This window comes from Mustelus asterias, chromosome 14 (assembly GCF_964213995.1).
Source record: "Mustelus asterias chromosome 14, sMusAst1.hap1.1, whole genome shotgun sequence".
Taxonomy (NCBI): Eukaryota; Metazoa; Chordata; class Chondrichthyes; order Carcharhiniformes; family Triakidae; genus Mustelus; species Mustelus asterias.
Window position 1 is genome coordinate 87,734,093 of NC_135814.1, and position 14,871 is coordinate 87,748,963.

General features: G+C 45.1%; 2 protein-coding genes across 2 annotated transcripts in view; one reads left to right on the forward strand and one right to left on the reverse strand.

The window, feature by feature from the left end:
- The window catches only part of trpm2 (transient receptor potential cation channel, subfamily M, member 2), a 270,848-nt gene extending 266,100 nt beyond the window's left edge, over window positions 1–4,748 (reverse strand). Inside the window, exon 1 of the mRNA XM_078229251.1 lies at window positions 4,551–4,748. Within this exon, the coding sequence (XP_078085377.1) occupies window positions 4,551–4,748 (198 nt within the window). The remainder of the gene's footprint in view (window positions 1–4,550) is intronic.
- The window catches only part of lancl1 (LanC antibiotic synthetase component C-like 1 (bacterial)), a 683,707-nt gene that overhangs the window by 279,342 nt on the left and 389,494 nt on the right, over window positions 1–14,871 (forward strand). The gene's annotated exons all lie outside the window — the stretch shown is intronic.

Genomic DNA, 14,871 nt, shown 5'->3' on the forward strand with positions numbered 1-14,871 from the left:
GTCGAGAGAAATGTACGGAGTAGAGGGAAATGTACGGAGTAGAGGGAAATGTACGGAGTAGAGGGAAATGTACGGAGTAGAGGGAAATGTACGGAGTAGAGAGAAATGTGCGGAGTGGAGGGAAATGTACGGAGTGGAGGGAAATGTACGGAGTAGAGGGAAATGTACGGAGTAGAGAGAAATGTACCGAGTGGAGAGAAATGTACCGAGTGGAGAGAAATGTACCGAGTGGAGGGAAATGTACGGAGTAGAGGGAAATGTACGGAGTAGAGAGAAATGTACGGAGTCGAGGGAAATGTACGGAGTAGAGAGAAATGTACCGAGTGGAGAGAAATGTACCGAGTGGAGAGAAATGTACCGAGTGGAGGGAAATGTACGGAGTCGAGGGAAATGTACGGAGTGGAGGGAAATATACAGTGTAGAGGGAAATGTACGGAGTAGAGGGACATGTACGGAGTAGAGGGAAATGTATAGAGTTGAGGGAAATTTACGGAGTAGAGAGAAATGTACCGAGTGGAGAGAAATGTACGGAGTAGAGAGAAATGTACGGAGTAGAGGGAAATGTACGGAGTAGAGGGAAATGTACGGAGTAGAGGGAAATGTACGGAGTAGAGAGAAAGGTACGGAGTAAAGGGAAATGTACGGAGTGGAGGGAAATGTACGGAGTAGAGAGAAATGTACGGAGTAGAGAGAAATGTACGGAGTAGAGGGAAATGTACGGAGTAGAGAGAGATGTACGGAGTGGAGAGAAATGTACGATGTCGAGGGAAATGTCCAGAGAAGAGGGAAATGTACAGAGTAGAGGGAAATGTACAGAGCAGAGAGAGATGTACAGTGTAGAGGGAAATGTACGGAGTAGAGGGAAATGTATAGAGTTGAGGGAAATTTACGGTGCAGAGGGAAATGTACGGAGTGGAGATAAATGTACGGACTAGAGGGAAATGTATGGAGTTGAGGGAAATGTACGGAGTAGTGGGAAATGTACAGAGCAGAGAGAGATGTACGGAGTGGAGATAAATGTACGATGTAGAGGGAAATGTCCAGAGAAGAGGGAAATGTACGGAGTAGAGGGAAATGTACGGAGTAGAGAGAAATGTACGGAGTAGAGGGAAATGTACGGAGTAGAGGGAAATGTACGGAGTAGAGAGAAATGTACCGAGTGGAGAGAAATGTACCGAGTGGAGAGAAATGTACCGAGTGGAGGGAAATGTACGGAGTAGAGGGAAATGTACGGAGTGGAGGGAAATATACAGTGTAGAGGGAAATGTACGGAGTAGAGGGACATGTACGGAGTAGAGGGAAATGTATAGAGTTGAGGGAAATTTACGGTGCAGAGGGAAATGTACGGAGTGGAGATAAATGTACGGACTAGAGGGAAATGTATGGAGTTGAGGGAAATGTACGGAGTAGTGGGAAATGTACAGAGCAGAGAGAGATGTACGGAGTGGAGATAAATGTACGATGTAGAGGGAAATGTCCAGAGAAGAGGGAAATGTACGGAGTAGAGGGAAATGTACGGAGTAGAGGGAAATGTATGGAGTAGAGGGAAATGTACGGAGTAGAGAGAAATGTACGGAGTAGAGGGAAATGTACGGAGTAGAGGGAAATGTACGGAGTAGAGGGAAATGTACGGAGTAGAGGGAAATGTACGGAGTAGAGGGAAATGTACGGAGTAGAGGGAAATGTACGGAGTAGAGAGAAAGGTACGGAGTAGAGAGAAATGTACGGAGTAGAGGGAAATGTACGGAGTAGAGAGAGATGTACGGAGTGGAGATAAATGTACGATGTCGAGGGAAATGTCCAGAGAAGAGGGAAATGTACGGAGTAGAGGGAAATGTACAGAGCAGAGAGAGATGTACAGTGTAGAGGGAAATGTACGGAGTAGAGGGAAATGTACGGAGTAGAGGGAAATGTACGGAGTGGAGGGAAATGTACGGAGTAGAGAGAAATGTACGGAGTAGAGAGAAATGTACGGAGTAGAGGGAAATGTACGGAGTAGAGGGAAATGTACAGAGCAGAGAGAGATGTACAGTGTAGAGGGAAATGTACAGAGTAGAGGGAAATGTACGGAGTAGAGGGAAATGTACGGAGTAGAGAGAAATGTACGGAGTAGAGGGAAATGTACAGAGCAGGGAGAGATGTACAGTGTAGTGGGAAATGTACGGAGTAGAGGGGAATGTACGGAGTAGAGAGAAATGTACGGAGTACAGAGAAATGTACGGAGTTGAGAGAAATGTACGGAGTAGAGAGAAATGTACGGAGTAGAGGGGAATGTACATTGTCGAGAGAAAAGAACGCCTCAAGGTAAATGTATGTTCTGCAGGGAAATGTAAGCTGTAGATGGAAATGTATAGTATAGAGGGATATGTTCGGCGTGTGCAGAAATGTACAGTGTAGAGGGAAATATACATTATGGAAGGAAATGTACAGTGTTGAGGGAAATGTACGGTAAAACGGGAAACGTACGGTGTAGAGGGACATTTATGGTATAGAGGGAAATGTACGGTGTCCAGGGAAATGTACAGTGAAGTGGGAAATGAACAGTGTAGAGAGAAATGTATGGTGTTGAGGGAAATATATGTGGAGATGCCGGCATTGGTATAGTGTCGAGGGAAATGTATGGTATTGAGAGAAATGTACAGTGTCGAGTGAGATTAACATCAGTACATTAGAACAACAAGCGGGGGTAGGCCATTCGGCCTTTCGAGCCTGCTCCGCCATTCATTATGATCATGGCTGATCATCACATTCAATATCAGATTCTCCTTTCCCCCCATATGCCTTGATCCCTACAGCCCCTCGAGCTATATATAATTTCTTCTTGAAATCAGACAATTTTTTGGTCTCAATTACACTCTGTGGTCATGCATTCCACACATTTGCCACCTTCTGGGTGAAGAAATTTCTCCCCACTTCAGTTCTAACAGATTTACCCCTTATCCTCAAACTATGATCCCTTGGTTCTGGACTCCCCACCATTGGGAACATTCCTTCTGAATCTGCCCTCTCTCACCCTGTTAGAATTTCATAAGTTTCTGTGAGAACCCCTCTTCCTCTTCTAAACTCCAGTGAATATAATCCTAAACGACTTAGCATCGACTCATATGACAGACCTGCCATCCCAGGAAGCAGCCTGGTAAACCTTCGCTACATTCCCTCTATAGCAAGGACATCCTTCCTCAGATAAGGACATGAAATCTGCACATTTTACACCAGGTGTGGCCTCACCAACGTTCTGTACAATTGCAGCAAAACATCCCTATCCCTATACTCAAGGTCTCACTGAATATCCACCTTCCTCAATTTACACCCATTCAAATAATAATCTGTCTCCCTATTATTGCTCCCAAAGTGGATAACCTCACATTTATCCACATTATACTGCACCTGCCATGCAGATGCCCCCACACTCAGCCTGTCCAAATCACGCTGAAGCATCTCTGCAGCCTCCTCATAGCTCACCCTCCCACCCAACTTTGTATCATCTGCAAATTTGGAGGTAACGCATTCAGTTCCCTCTTCCAAATCATTAATATATAATGTGAACAGCTGGGGTACTGGGGGTACTGGTACTGGGGAACCCCACTAGGCACTGACTGCCGATCAGAAGGATGGAGCTTTATGCTTTGTCTAAACTGTGCTGCTGCAGCCCTGCGTATCTTTGAAATGAGTGTATAGGGAGCTGAATTGTATCTCAGTACAAGGTATGAGAGTATGCTTTTTATTCATTCGTGGGATGTGGGCATTGCTGGCTGGCCAGCATTTATTCCCCAGCCATAGATGTCCTTGGAGGGCAGTTGAGAGTCAACCACATTGCAGTGGCTCTGGAGTCACATGTAGGCCAGACCAGGTAAGGATGGCAGATTTCCTTCCCTGCAGGAAATTAATTTTAAGCTTAAGTTTATTTATTAGTGTCACAAGTAGGCTTACGCTGCAATGAAGTTACTGTGAAAATCCGCCAGTCGCCACACTCCGGTGCCTGTTCAGGTACACTGAGGGAAAATTTAGCATGACCAACGCACCTAACCAACACGTCATTCGGGCTGTGAGAGGAAACCACAGCACCCGGAGGAAACCCACGCAAACAAGGGGAGAATGTGCAAACTCCACACAGACAGTGACTGACCCAAGCCAGGAATTGAATCGGGTCCCCGGAGCTGTGAGACAGCGGTGCTAACCACTGTGCCGTCGACCAGATGGGTTTTCTGACAATCAACAATGGTTTCATGGTCAGCAGTAGATTTGTAATTCCAGGTATTTTATTGGATTCAAATTCCACCATCTGCCGTGGCGGGATTCGAACCCGGGTCCTCAGGACATTAGCTGAGTTTCTGGATTAATAGGCTAGCGATAATACCACTAGGCCATAGCCTCCCCTTGACATGTATGTGTGCACTTGATGAAGTAGCATGGAAGGAATTTTGCTCCCATTGCTCCACCTGCCCTGGAAGAATTTGATGGGCATTATAGCTTCTCCTAGTGCTCTTTTAGTTAATCACACAAACCCTTCGAAGCAGAATATGGTCTGCTCAACCTGCTGTAGACTCTACCTGTTCTTCGAAGGTCACTTTGGCTGAACTTTGGCCGGTCCTGATAAAACTGGGGTTTCTTTTCATGGTGTTCAACTTATCGCTTTGACACAAGGTTTTGCACTGATCATGAATCTCTGCTTGAAGAGAGCTGATCCTGTTGGCATTTTGCTCCTCAGGAGAGCACATTGCTCTAGCTTTTGTTGTCTCCTCGCACATCATCACCTGCGGAAGAGGAAGGAGTTGGATCAGTTAACAAAGGAGCCTGAGTTACGAGAGCTAAACACCAACAACACAGAGAAGAGTAGGAGAGACGATGCGATCGACGGATACCATGAGTGGGATTTGTCTGCCGCGCTCACCCCAAAACCGGGAAATCCCGCCCAAGGTCAACAGACCCTTGAATGGTCTGACCCCCCCCCCTAACCCCCCCATCCCCACCTAATACAATTCCCGTGGCGGGCTGGACGGGAAAATTCCACCCCAAGCATTTAAAGGCTGCAAACTTCCACATTGGTCAGGACTATCCAGCCCTGGTGGGATGGGTCCCCCATGGCGGAGATGGTGAGCCAACCGAAGTCCAATTAACTTTCAGTTCTGTAGAAGGGTCATAGGGACACAACTCTTTCTCTCTACAGATACTGCAGACCGGCTGAGTGTATTTTTTTATTCATTCGTGGGACATGGGCATTGCTGGCTGGCCAGCATTTATTGCCCATTCCTAGTTGCCCTTGTTCAGAGGGCAGTTTAGAGTCAACCACATTGCTGTGGCTCTGGAGTCACATGTAGGCCAGACCAGGTAAGGACGGCAGATTTCCTTCCCTAAAGGACATTCGTGAACCAAATGGGTTTTTCCAGATATTTTTTATTGAAACCAAATTCCAAACCCGGGTCCCCAGAACATTAGCTGAGTTTCTGGATTAATTCTCCAGCGATAATACCACGAGGCCATCGCCTAGACCATCAGAACAGAACTTTCTGTTTTTAGTCCAATCTGGTGGGACTGGGAGATCCAGCCAGTAAGCTGGGCCAGAAAATCCTACCGAAGAGTCATGAGAAAGAATGCGTGGGAGATTATGTGACTAATATAATAATATATTATAATATAATATACTAATATAATATACTAATATATCCTGGTCCCTCATGGGAGGTTAGTTAGGAAGGTTCAGTCGCTGGGTATACATGGGGAGGTAGTAAATTGGATTAGACACTGGCTCAATGGAAGAAGCCAGAGAGTGGTTGTGGAGAATTGCTTCTCTGAGTGGAGGCCTGTGACTAGTGGTGTGCCGCAGGGATCGGTGTTGGGTCCATTGTTGTTTGTCATCTATATCAATGATCTGGATGATAATGTGGTAAATTGGATCAGCAAATTTGCGGATGATACAAAGATTGGAGGTGTAGTGGACAGTGAGGAAGGTTTTCAAAGCTTGCAGAGGGATTTGGACCAACTAGAAAAATGGGCTGAAAAATGGCAAATGGAGTTTAACGCAGACAAGTGTGAGATATTGCACTTTGGAAGGACAAACCAAAGTAGAACGTACAGGGTAAATGGTAGGACTCTGAAGAGTGCAGTTGAACAGAGGGATCTGGGAATACAGGTACAGAATTCCCTAAAAGTGACGTCACAGGTAGATAGGGTCATAAAGAGTGCCTTTGGTACATTGGCCTTTATAAATCGGAGTATCGAGTATAAAAGTTGAGTGTTATGGTAAGGTTATATAATGTGGAGATGCCGGCGTTGGACTGGGGTAAACACAGTAAGAAGTTTAACAACACCAGGTTAAAGTCCAACAGGTTTATTTGGTAGCAAAAGCCACACAAGCTTTCGAGGCTCTGAGCCCCTTCTTCAGGTGAGTGGGAATTCTGTTCACAAACAGAACTTATAAGACACAGACTCAATTTACATGAATAATGGTTGGAATGCGAATACTTACAACTAATCCAGTCTTTAAGAAACAAAACAATGGGAGTGGAGAGAGCATCAAGACAGGCTAAAAAGATGTGTATTGTCTCCAGACAAGACAGCCAGTGAAACTCTGCAGGTCCACGCAACTGTGGGAGTTACAAATAGTGTGACATAAATTCTGATTCTAGGATCGCATGATAAAGACTCAGGAGGAAAAAAGCAGAAATATTTATGTGAAATAGTGTGACATAAACCCAATATCCCGGTTGAGGCCGTCCTTGTGTGTGCGGAACCTGGCTATCAGTTTCTGCTCCGCGACTCTGCGCTGTCGTGTGTCGCGAAGGCCGCCTTGGAGAACGCTTACCCGAATATCTGATATTCGGGTAAGCGTTCTCCAAGGCGGCCTTCGCGACACACGACAGCGCAGAGTCACGGAGCAGAAACTGATAGCCAGGTTCCGCACACACAAGGACGGCCTCAACCGGGATATTGGGTTTATGTCACACTATTTCACATAAATATTTCTGCTTTTTTCCTCCTGAGTCTTTATCATGCGATCCTAGAATCAGAATTTATGTCACACTATTTGTAACTCCCACAGTTGCGTGGACCTGCAGAGTTTCACTGGCTGTCTTGTCTGGAGACAATACACATCTTTTTAGCCTGTCTTGATGCTCTCTCCACTCCCATTGTTTTGTTTCTTAAAGACTGGATTAGTTGTAAGTATTCGCATTCCAACCATTATTCATGTAAATTGAGTCTGTGTCTTATAAGTTCTGTTTGTGAACAGAATTCCCACTCACCTGAAGAAGGGGCTCAGAGCCTCGAAAGCTTGTGTGGCTTTTGCTACCAAATAAACCTGTTGGACTTTAACCTGGTGTTGTTAAACTTCTTACAAGGTTATATAAGGCATTGGTGAGGCCGAATTTGGAGTATTGTGTACAGTTTTGGTCACCTATTTACAGGAAGGATGTAAATAAGGTTGAAAGAGTGCAGAGAAGGTTCACAAGGATGTTGCCGGGACTTGAGAAGCTGAGTTACAGAGAGAGATTGAATAGGTTGGGACTTTATTCCCTGGAGCATAGAAGATTGAGGGGAGATTTGATAGAGGTGTATAAGATTTTGATGGGTATAGATAGAGTGAATGCAAGCAGGCTTTTTCCGCTGAGGCTAGGGGAGAAAAAAACCAGAGGGCATGGGTTAAGGGTGAAAGGAGAAAAATTTAAAGGGAATATTAGGGGGGGCTTCTTCACGCAGAGAGTGGTGGGAGAGTGGAATGAGCTGCCGGATAAAGTGGTAAATGCGGGGTCACTTTTAACATTTAAGAAAAACTTGGACGGGTTCATGGATGAGAGGGGTGTGGAGGGATATGGTCCAAGTGCAGATCAGTGGGACCAGGCAAAAAATGGTTTGGCACAGACAAGAAGGGCCAAAAGGCCTGTTTCTGAGCTGTAATTTTCTATGGTTCTATGGTTCTAATAGAACCATAGAAAAGTTACAGCACAGAAGGAGACCCTTCAGCCCATCTTGTCCATGCCAGCACAAGGACACCCAGGTGCCCTTTCTAATCCCACCTTCCTGCACCTGGTCCATAGCTCTGTGGCTTGCAGCACTTAAAGATGCAGATCCAGGAACGTTTTAAAAGAGTTTAGGGTCTCTGCCTCCACCACCAACTTGGGCAGTGAATTCCAAACACCCACTACCCTCTGTACAAATTATTTCTTCCTCATGTCCCCTCCACACCTACTGCCACTTGTCTCGAATCTATGTTTCCTGGTTCTAGAATTCTCCATCAAGGAAAATTATTTTATTCTGTCCACTCTATCTCTTCCCCTCATAATTTTATACACTTAAACTTAATCATCAGGAACATTGCATTCCACCAGATGAAGAAAAGACTCGCAGACTTGTTTTTATATCTTTCAACCTATGTGTGCAGTCCTGAGTAGTGGGAAAATAATCACTGGTCTTTTGCCAAAGGGAACAGCATTATGTTTTTATACTCAACAGACCTCCTGTTGCATCACTACCAAAGCCATGTTAGAACTATCTGAAGGCTAGCTGGATTGGCTACATAGACTCAGTAAGTAAGTGGTTTGACCACTTCCTGCAAACACAGAGAACTATGATGGTTTTTGGGTGACAGTGGGAGCAAACTCACCCTGCTGGTTAACCAACAATTGGACACTTGTAGAGAGAGGGTGGCACAGTGGAACAGTGATTAGCACTGCTGCCTCACAGCGCCAGGGACCCGGGTTCAATTCTGGCCTCAGGTGACTGTGTGGAGTTTGCATGTTCTCCCCATGTCTGCGTGGGTTTCTTCCGGGTGCTCTGGTTTCCTCCCACAATCCAAAGATGTGCCAGCTTGATAGATTGGCCATGCTAAATTGCCCCTTAGTGTCCCAAGATGTGTAGGTTAGATGGATTAGCTATGGGAATTGTGTCGGCATGAGGGGATGGGATGAGGGACTGGGTAAGATACTCTATCAGAGAGTCAGTGCAGATTCAATGGACCAAACAGTCCCTTCTGCAGTGTAAGGATTCAATGACAAATAGTAGCCATGCTCCTGCAATTTAGATTCACTAAAGACTGCAAAATGAGAGCAATGAGGAATAAACATGCAGGCCCTAGATTTCACCAACTTTTGAAGGGAAACTTCTGGGTGGCACAGTGGCACAGTGGTTAGCACTGCTGCCTCAGAGCTCCAGGGACCCGGGTTCGATTCTGGCCTCGGGTGACTGTCTATGCGGAGTCTGCACGTTCTCCCCATGTCTCCATGGGTTTCCTCCGGGTGCTCCGATTTCCTCCCACAGTCCAAAGATGTGCAGGTTAGGGGGATTGGCCATGCTAAATTGCCCCTTAGTCATGCAAATTGCGAAAATTAGGTGGATTAAGGATTATGGAGATCGGGTGGATAAGATACTGATTCAGTGCAGACTCAATGAGCCGAATGGCCTCCTTCTGCACAGTGGGGATTCTATGATTCTAAGAAATCTAAAGATTTCTCCATAAATTTGATGCTAGCCTGCCCCAATATAAAACATGACATACGTGCCGGAATTCTGCCTGCCACGGGAATTGGAGTGGGCGAAGGGCGGACAATGGAAAGGTTCGTTGACCTCAGGTGGGATTTTATGGTTTCGGAATGAGCTAGACCGTAAAATCCCACCCATTGGATCTGAAAGCATTGCCACCCTAATATTCCTCAATTTCAAGATCCACGTAGATTACAGTCAGATAGGAAAGTTAGAAAAGAGTTGCTTTTCTTGCTTTCTGACTGCCCACCAACATCACATTAAATAAGACCATTCGCTGGCAGGCTCTGGAACTAAAGACTGAAGGTTCAGATGCCATCATCTCAGGCCAGAGAGGGTCTTTACCAACACGCAGACTTCTGTCAGATGCTCAAAATTAGGTAACGATGCAAAGGTCATCACTATCCTGAAGCTGGAGGAATCAGACAATGATCCAACAATCAACTAGTAGTTATCACTGCGTGCATTGCATACATGCTCCTTGTAAAATGTTCCAAAGACTCACGCTAATCTTTGAGAATCATATTCCAGAAGAGTAAGGTTTGAGCTCAACACAAGCTGAACATCTTTTGGAATCATTATGTGGGTGGCACAGTGGTTAGCACTGCTGCCTCACAGCGCCAGGGACCCAGGTTCGATTCCCGGCTTGGGTCAATATCTGTGTGGAGCTTGCATGTTCTCCCCGTGTCTGCGTGGGTTTCCTCCGGGTGCTCTGGTTTCCTCCCACAGTTGGAAAGATGTGCTGATTAGATGCATTGGCCATGGTAAATTCTCCCTCAGTGTATCCGAACAGACTCCAGAGTGTGGTGACTAGGAGATTTTCACAGTAACTTCATTGTCGTGTTAATGTAAACCTGCTTGAGGCATTAATAAATAAACTTGAACTCAAAAACTATGATAAAGAAGGAGGCCATTTGGCCCATTGAGTCCAGGCCAGCTCTCTGTAATGCAATCCAGTCAGTCTCATTCCTCCACTGTAGCTCTGTTAGTTTAATCCTCTCAAGCGCCCATCCAGTTTCATTTGGTAATCATTCATCGCCTCTGCTTCCACCAACCTTGAATGAAGACACTTCTAGGTCATTATAAAATGTTGTGTAAAAAATATTCTTCAATGTCTCTGCTCCCCTCGTTCAATCTAACGTTCTGTCCTCTCAATTAGCACCACACCTTCTCTCAGGTCTAACCTTGACATTGTCATTAAAGCTGCTAACAAGGTGGTAGTGTTGTTGCCTGATGAATAGATCTCTACTAAGTGGTGACTGAATGCCAACTCTCTAACTCACCTGTCCTGGACCTTTGACACCACCAGTGAATATCAAGCCATTGATTCCAAAACTGTCACTAACCTCAACTCTCATGGAGGTCTTTCCTCCATCACCTTCAATCTCATTGTCCTCCAGTTCTACAAAATCCATTTCCACAACTTTTAGTTTTATTCATTCATGGGATGTGGGTGTTTCTGGCTAGGTCAGCACTTATTATTCATTGGTGGTGAGCGACCTGTTACATTCTATGTGATATAGGTACACCCACAGTGCTGTTAGGGAAGGCATTCCAGGATTTTGACCCAATGATAGTGAAAACGGCAACATATTTCCAAGTCAGGATGGTGAGTGACTTGGAGAGGAACTTTCTGATGGTGGTGTTCCCATGAATCTGCTGCCTTTGTTCTTCTAGATGGTAGCGGTGGTGGATTTGGTAGGTGCTGCCTCAGGAGGCTTGGTGAATTGCTGCAATGCATCTTGTAGACGGTACACACTGCTTCCACAGTGTGTTCAGTGGTGGGGGGAGCAGCTACTTTGTCCTGGATGGTGTCAAATTTCTTCAGTGTTGTTGGAAATTATATTTACATAGCTCCTTTAACATCAGTAAATAACCCAAGGTGCTTTACAAGAGCATTATAAAAGAAAATAAGATACCAAGTCACAAAAATTGGCCAAGTGACCAAAAACCTGGGCAAAGAGGTAGATTTTTAAAGGCTGAACTAAAGGAGGAAAGTGAACTGGAGCGATGGAGAGGTTTAGGGAGGAAATTCGACAGAGCTTTGGCAAAGAAATTCAATGAAGTTCACTCTTCTACTCAAGAAAAGAGGGTGAAAGAAAACAGGAAGCGACAGACCAGTTAGTCTAACATCTGTCATAGGGAAAATTTATCATTAAGGAGCAGGGCACTTAGACAATCTTAATGCAATTAGATAGGGTCAACATGGTTTTGGAAAAGGGAAATCAGGTTTGACTCATTTATTAGAGTTCTTTGTGGAAGCCACAAACAATGTGGGCAAAGGGGAACCTGTAAATGTAGTGTACTTGGATTATCAAAAGGCATTTGATAATGTGCCAAATCAAAGGCTACTAGCAGAGTGTAGGGCGAAACATATTAGCATGGATAAAGGATTGGTTAGCAAGCAGAGAATAGGGATAAATGGGTCTTTTTTTGGTTTGGCAAGTTGTAATAAGTGCAGTGTCTCAGGTATCAATACTGGGGCCTCAATTATTTACAATCTATGTCAATGATTGGGTGGAGGGACCAAATGTACACTAGCTAAATTTGCTGATGATACCAAGAGAGGTAGAAGAGTAAGTTGTCAAGAGTCCATGGGGAGTCTGCAAAGGTTTCTAAATAGGTTAAGTGAGGAGGAAAAATAAAATGGCAAATGGAGTATACTGTGAGAAAATGTGAAATTATCCATTTTGACAGAAAGAATGGAAAAGCATTATCTAAATGGAGATTGATTGCAGAGCTCTGCAGTACAGAGGGATCTGGGTGTCCTGGTAGATCAATCAGGAAAAGTTAGTGTGCAGATACAGCAAGTGATTAGGGCAGCACAGTGGAACAGTGGTTAGCACTGCTGCCTCACAGGGATCCGGGTTCGATTCCCAGCTTGCGTCACTGTCTGTGTGGAGTTTGCACGTTTTCCCCGTGTCTGCATGGGTTTCCTCCGGGTGTCCGGTTTCCTCCCACACTCCAATAGATGTGTGGGTTAGGTAGATTGGCCATGCTAAATTGCCCCTTAGTGTCAGGGGGACTAGCAGGGTAATACGTGGGGTTATGGGGATAGGGACTGGGTGGGATTGCGATTGGTGCAGACTCAATGAGCTGAATGGCCTCCTTCTGCACTGTGGGATTCTATGATTCTAAGATTAGAAAGGCAAATGGAACAATGTTTATTGCAGGGGAAATGGAATATAAAAATGGGAAGTCTTACTACAGCGAACCTGGAGTTCTGTACAGTTTTGGTCTCCTTGTTTAAGAAAGGAAGTGGAAGAATTGGAAGCACATTGGACAAGATTGATTTGGCTGCTTCTTGGGATGAAGGGGTTATCCTAAGCGAAAAGGTTCAACAGGTTGGGCGTCTACCCATTGGAGTTTAGACTAACAAGAGGTGATCTTACTGAAACGTATCAAATCCTGAGGAGATGTCACAGAATGTGGAGAGGACGTTTCTCTTTGTAGGAAACACTAGAATGAGGGAGCACAGTTTAAAAATAAGGGGTGTCCATTTTGGACAGGGATGAGGAGAATTATTTCTCTCCAAGGCTCGTTGGTCCCCTGAGAGCAATTGAGGCAGGGTCATTAAATATTTTTAAGGCTGTGATAGATTGATTCTTAATTGATAAGGAAGTCAAAGGTGCTATGGGGTAGACAGGAAGGTAGAGTTGAGGCCAACATGATCTCATCAAATGGCAGAGCAGGCTCGAGTGGCCAAAGGGCCTACTCCTGCTCCTAATTCCTATCTACAAATGTCAAGATGAGGATTTTAAAATTGAAGTATTGCTTATTTATTTTATTTATTAGTGTCACAAGTAAGGCTTACATTAACACTGCAATGAAGTTACTGTGAAAATCCACTAGTCGCCACACTGCAGTGCCTGTTCAGGTACACTGAGGGAGAATTTAGCATGACCAATGCACCCTAAACAGCACGTCTTTTGGACTGTGGGAGGAAACAAAGAACAAAGAACAGTACAGCACAGGAACAGGCCCTTCGACCCTCCAAGTCTGCGCCGATCATGTTGTCCTATCTAAACCAACCGCCAGTATCCCTCTATTCCCCATCTGTTCATGTGTCTATCCAGAGACAATAGAGGCAATAGAGGGATACAGGCAGAGCACCCGGAGGAAACCCAAGCAGACACAGGGAGAACCTGCAGACTTCACACAGTTCTGAGGCCGGAATCAAACCCGGGTCCCTGGCGTTGTGAGGCAACAGTGCTAACCACTGTGCCACCGTGCTGCCAAAATGGGAAGCAACATAGGTCAGTGAGCATGGGGGTGAATGGGACTTGGTGTTGGTTCGGACACAAGCTGCAGAATTTTGAAACGACTTCTTCATTTAATTTCAGCTGAAATCTGAAACATTCTCCCCTAAAAGTCTGTTAAATTCCTAAGTTCATAAGATATAGGAGCAGAATTAGGCCATTCGGTCCACTGAGTCCACTCTGCCATTCCATCATGGCTGATATGCTCTTCATCGCCATTTTCCTACCTTCTCCCCATAACCCTTCAACCAATTACCAATTAAAAATCTGTCTAACTCCTCCTTAAATTCACTCACTGTCCCAGCATCCACCGCACTTGGGAGTAGCGAATTCCAGTGATTCACAGCCCTTTGGGAGAAGTAATTTCTCCTCAACTCTGTTTTAAATTTGCAACCCCTTATCCTAAGACTATGACCTCTCGTCCTAGAATGCCCCACAAGAGGAAGCATCCGCCCCACGCCCACTTTATCCATACCTTTTATGATCTTGAATACCTCATTTGATCTCCCCTCGAAGGCTGAGGGTTAATTAAAAATATCAATATGATTTTTGTACAAGGGTGTTAAGTGATATATAAACAAGGTAGACAAATGGGGTCATGGTATAGATCAACAAAGGCAGGGATGTACTACTGAGGCTTTAAAAGCTCTGGTCAGACCACATTTGGAATATTGCGAGCAATTTTGGGCCTCATATCTAAGGAAGGATCTGAGGCCTTGGAGAGGGTCCAGAGGAGGTTCACAAGAATGATCCCTGGAATGAAAGGCTTGACGTATGTGGAGCGTTTGAGGACTCTGGGCCTCTATTCAATGGAGTTTAGAAGGATGAGGGGGAATCTCATTGAAATTTACAGAATACTGAAAGGCCTGGATAGAGTGGATTTGGGGAAGATGTTTCCATTAGTAGGAGAGACTAGGATTTGAGGGCACAGCCTCAGAATAAAGGGATGATCCTTAAAACCAAGATGAAGAGGGATCTCTTCAGCCAGGGAGTGATGAATCTGTGGAATTCATTGCCACAGAAGGCTGTGGAGGGAAGGTCATTGAGTATATTTAAGACAGAGATAAATATGTTATAGAGTATAGAGGTTTACAGCATGGAAACAGGCCCTTCGGCCCAACTTGTCCATGCTGCCCCT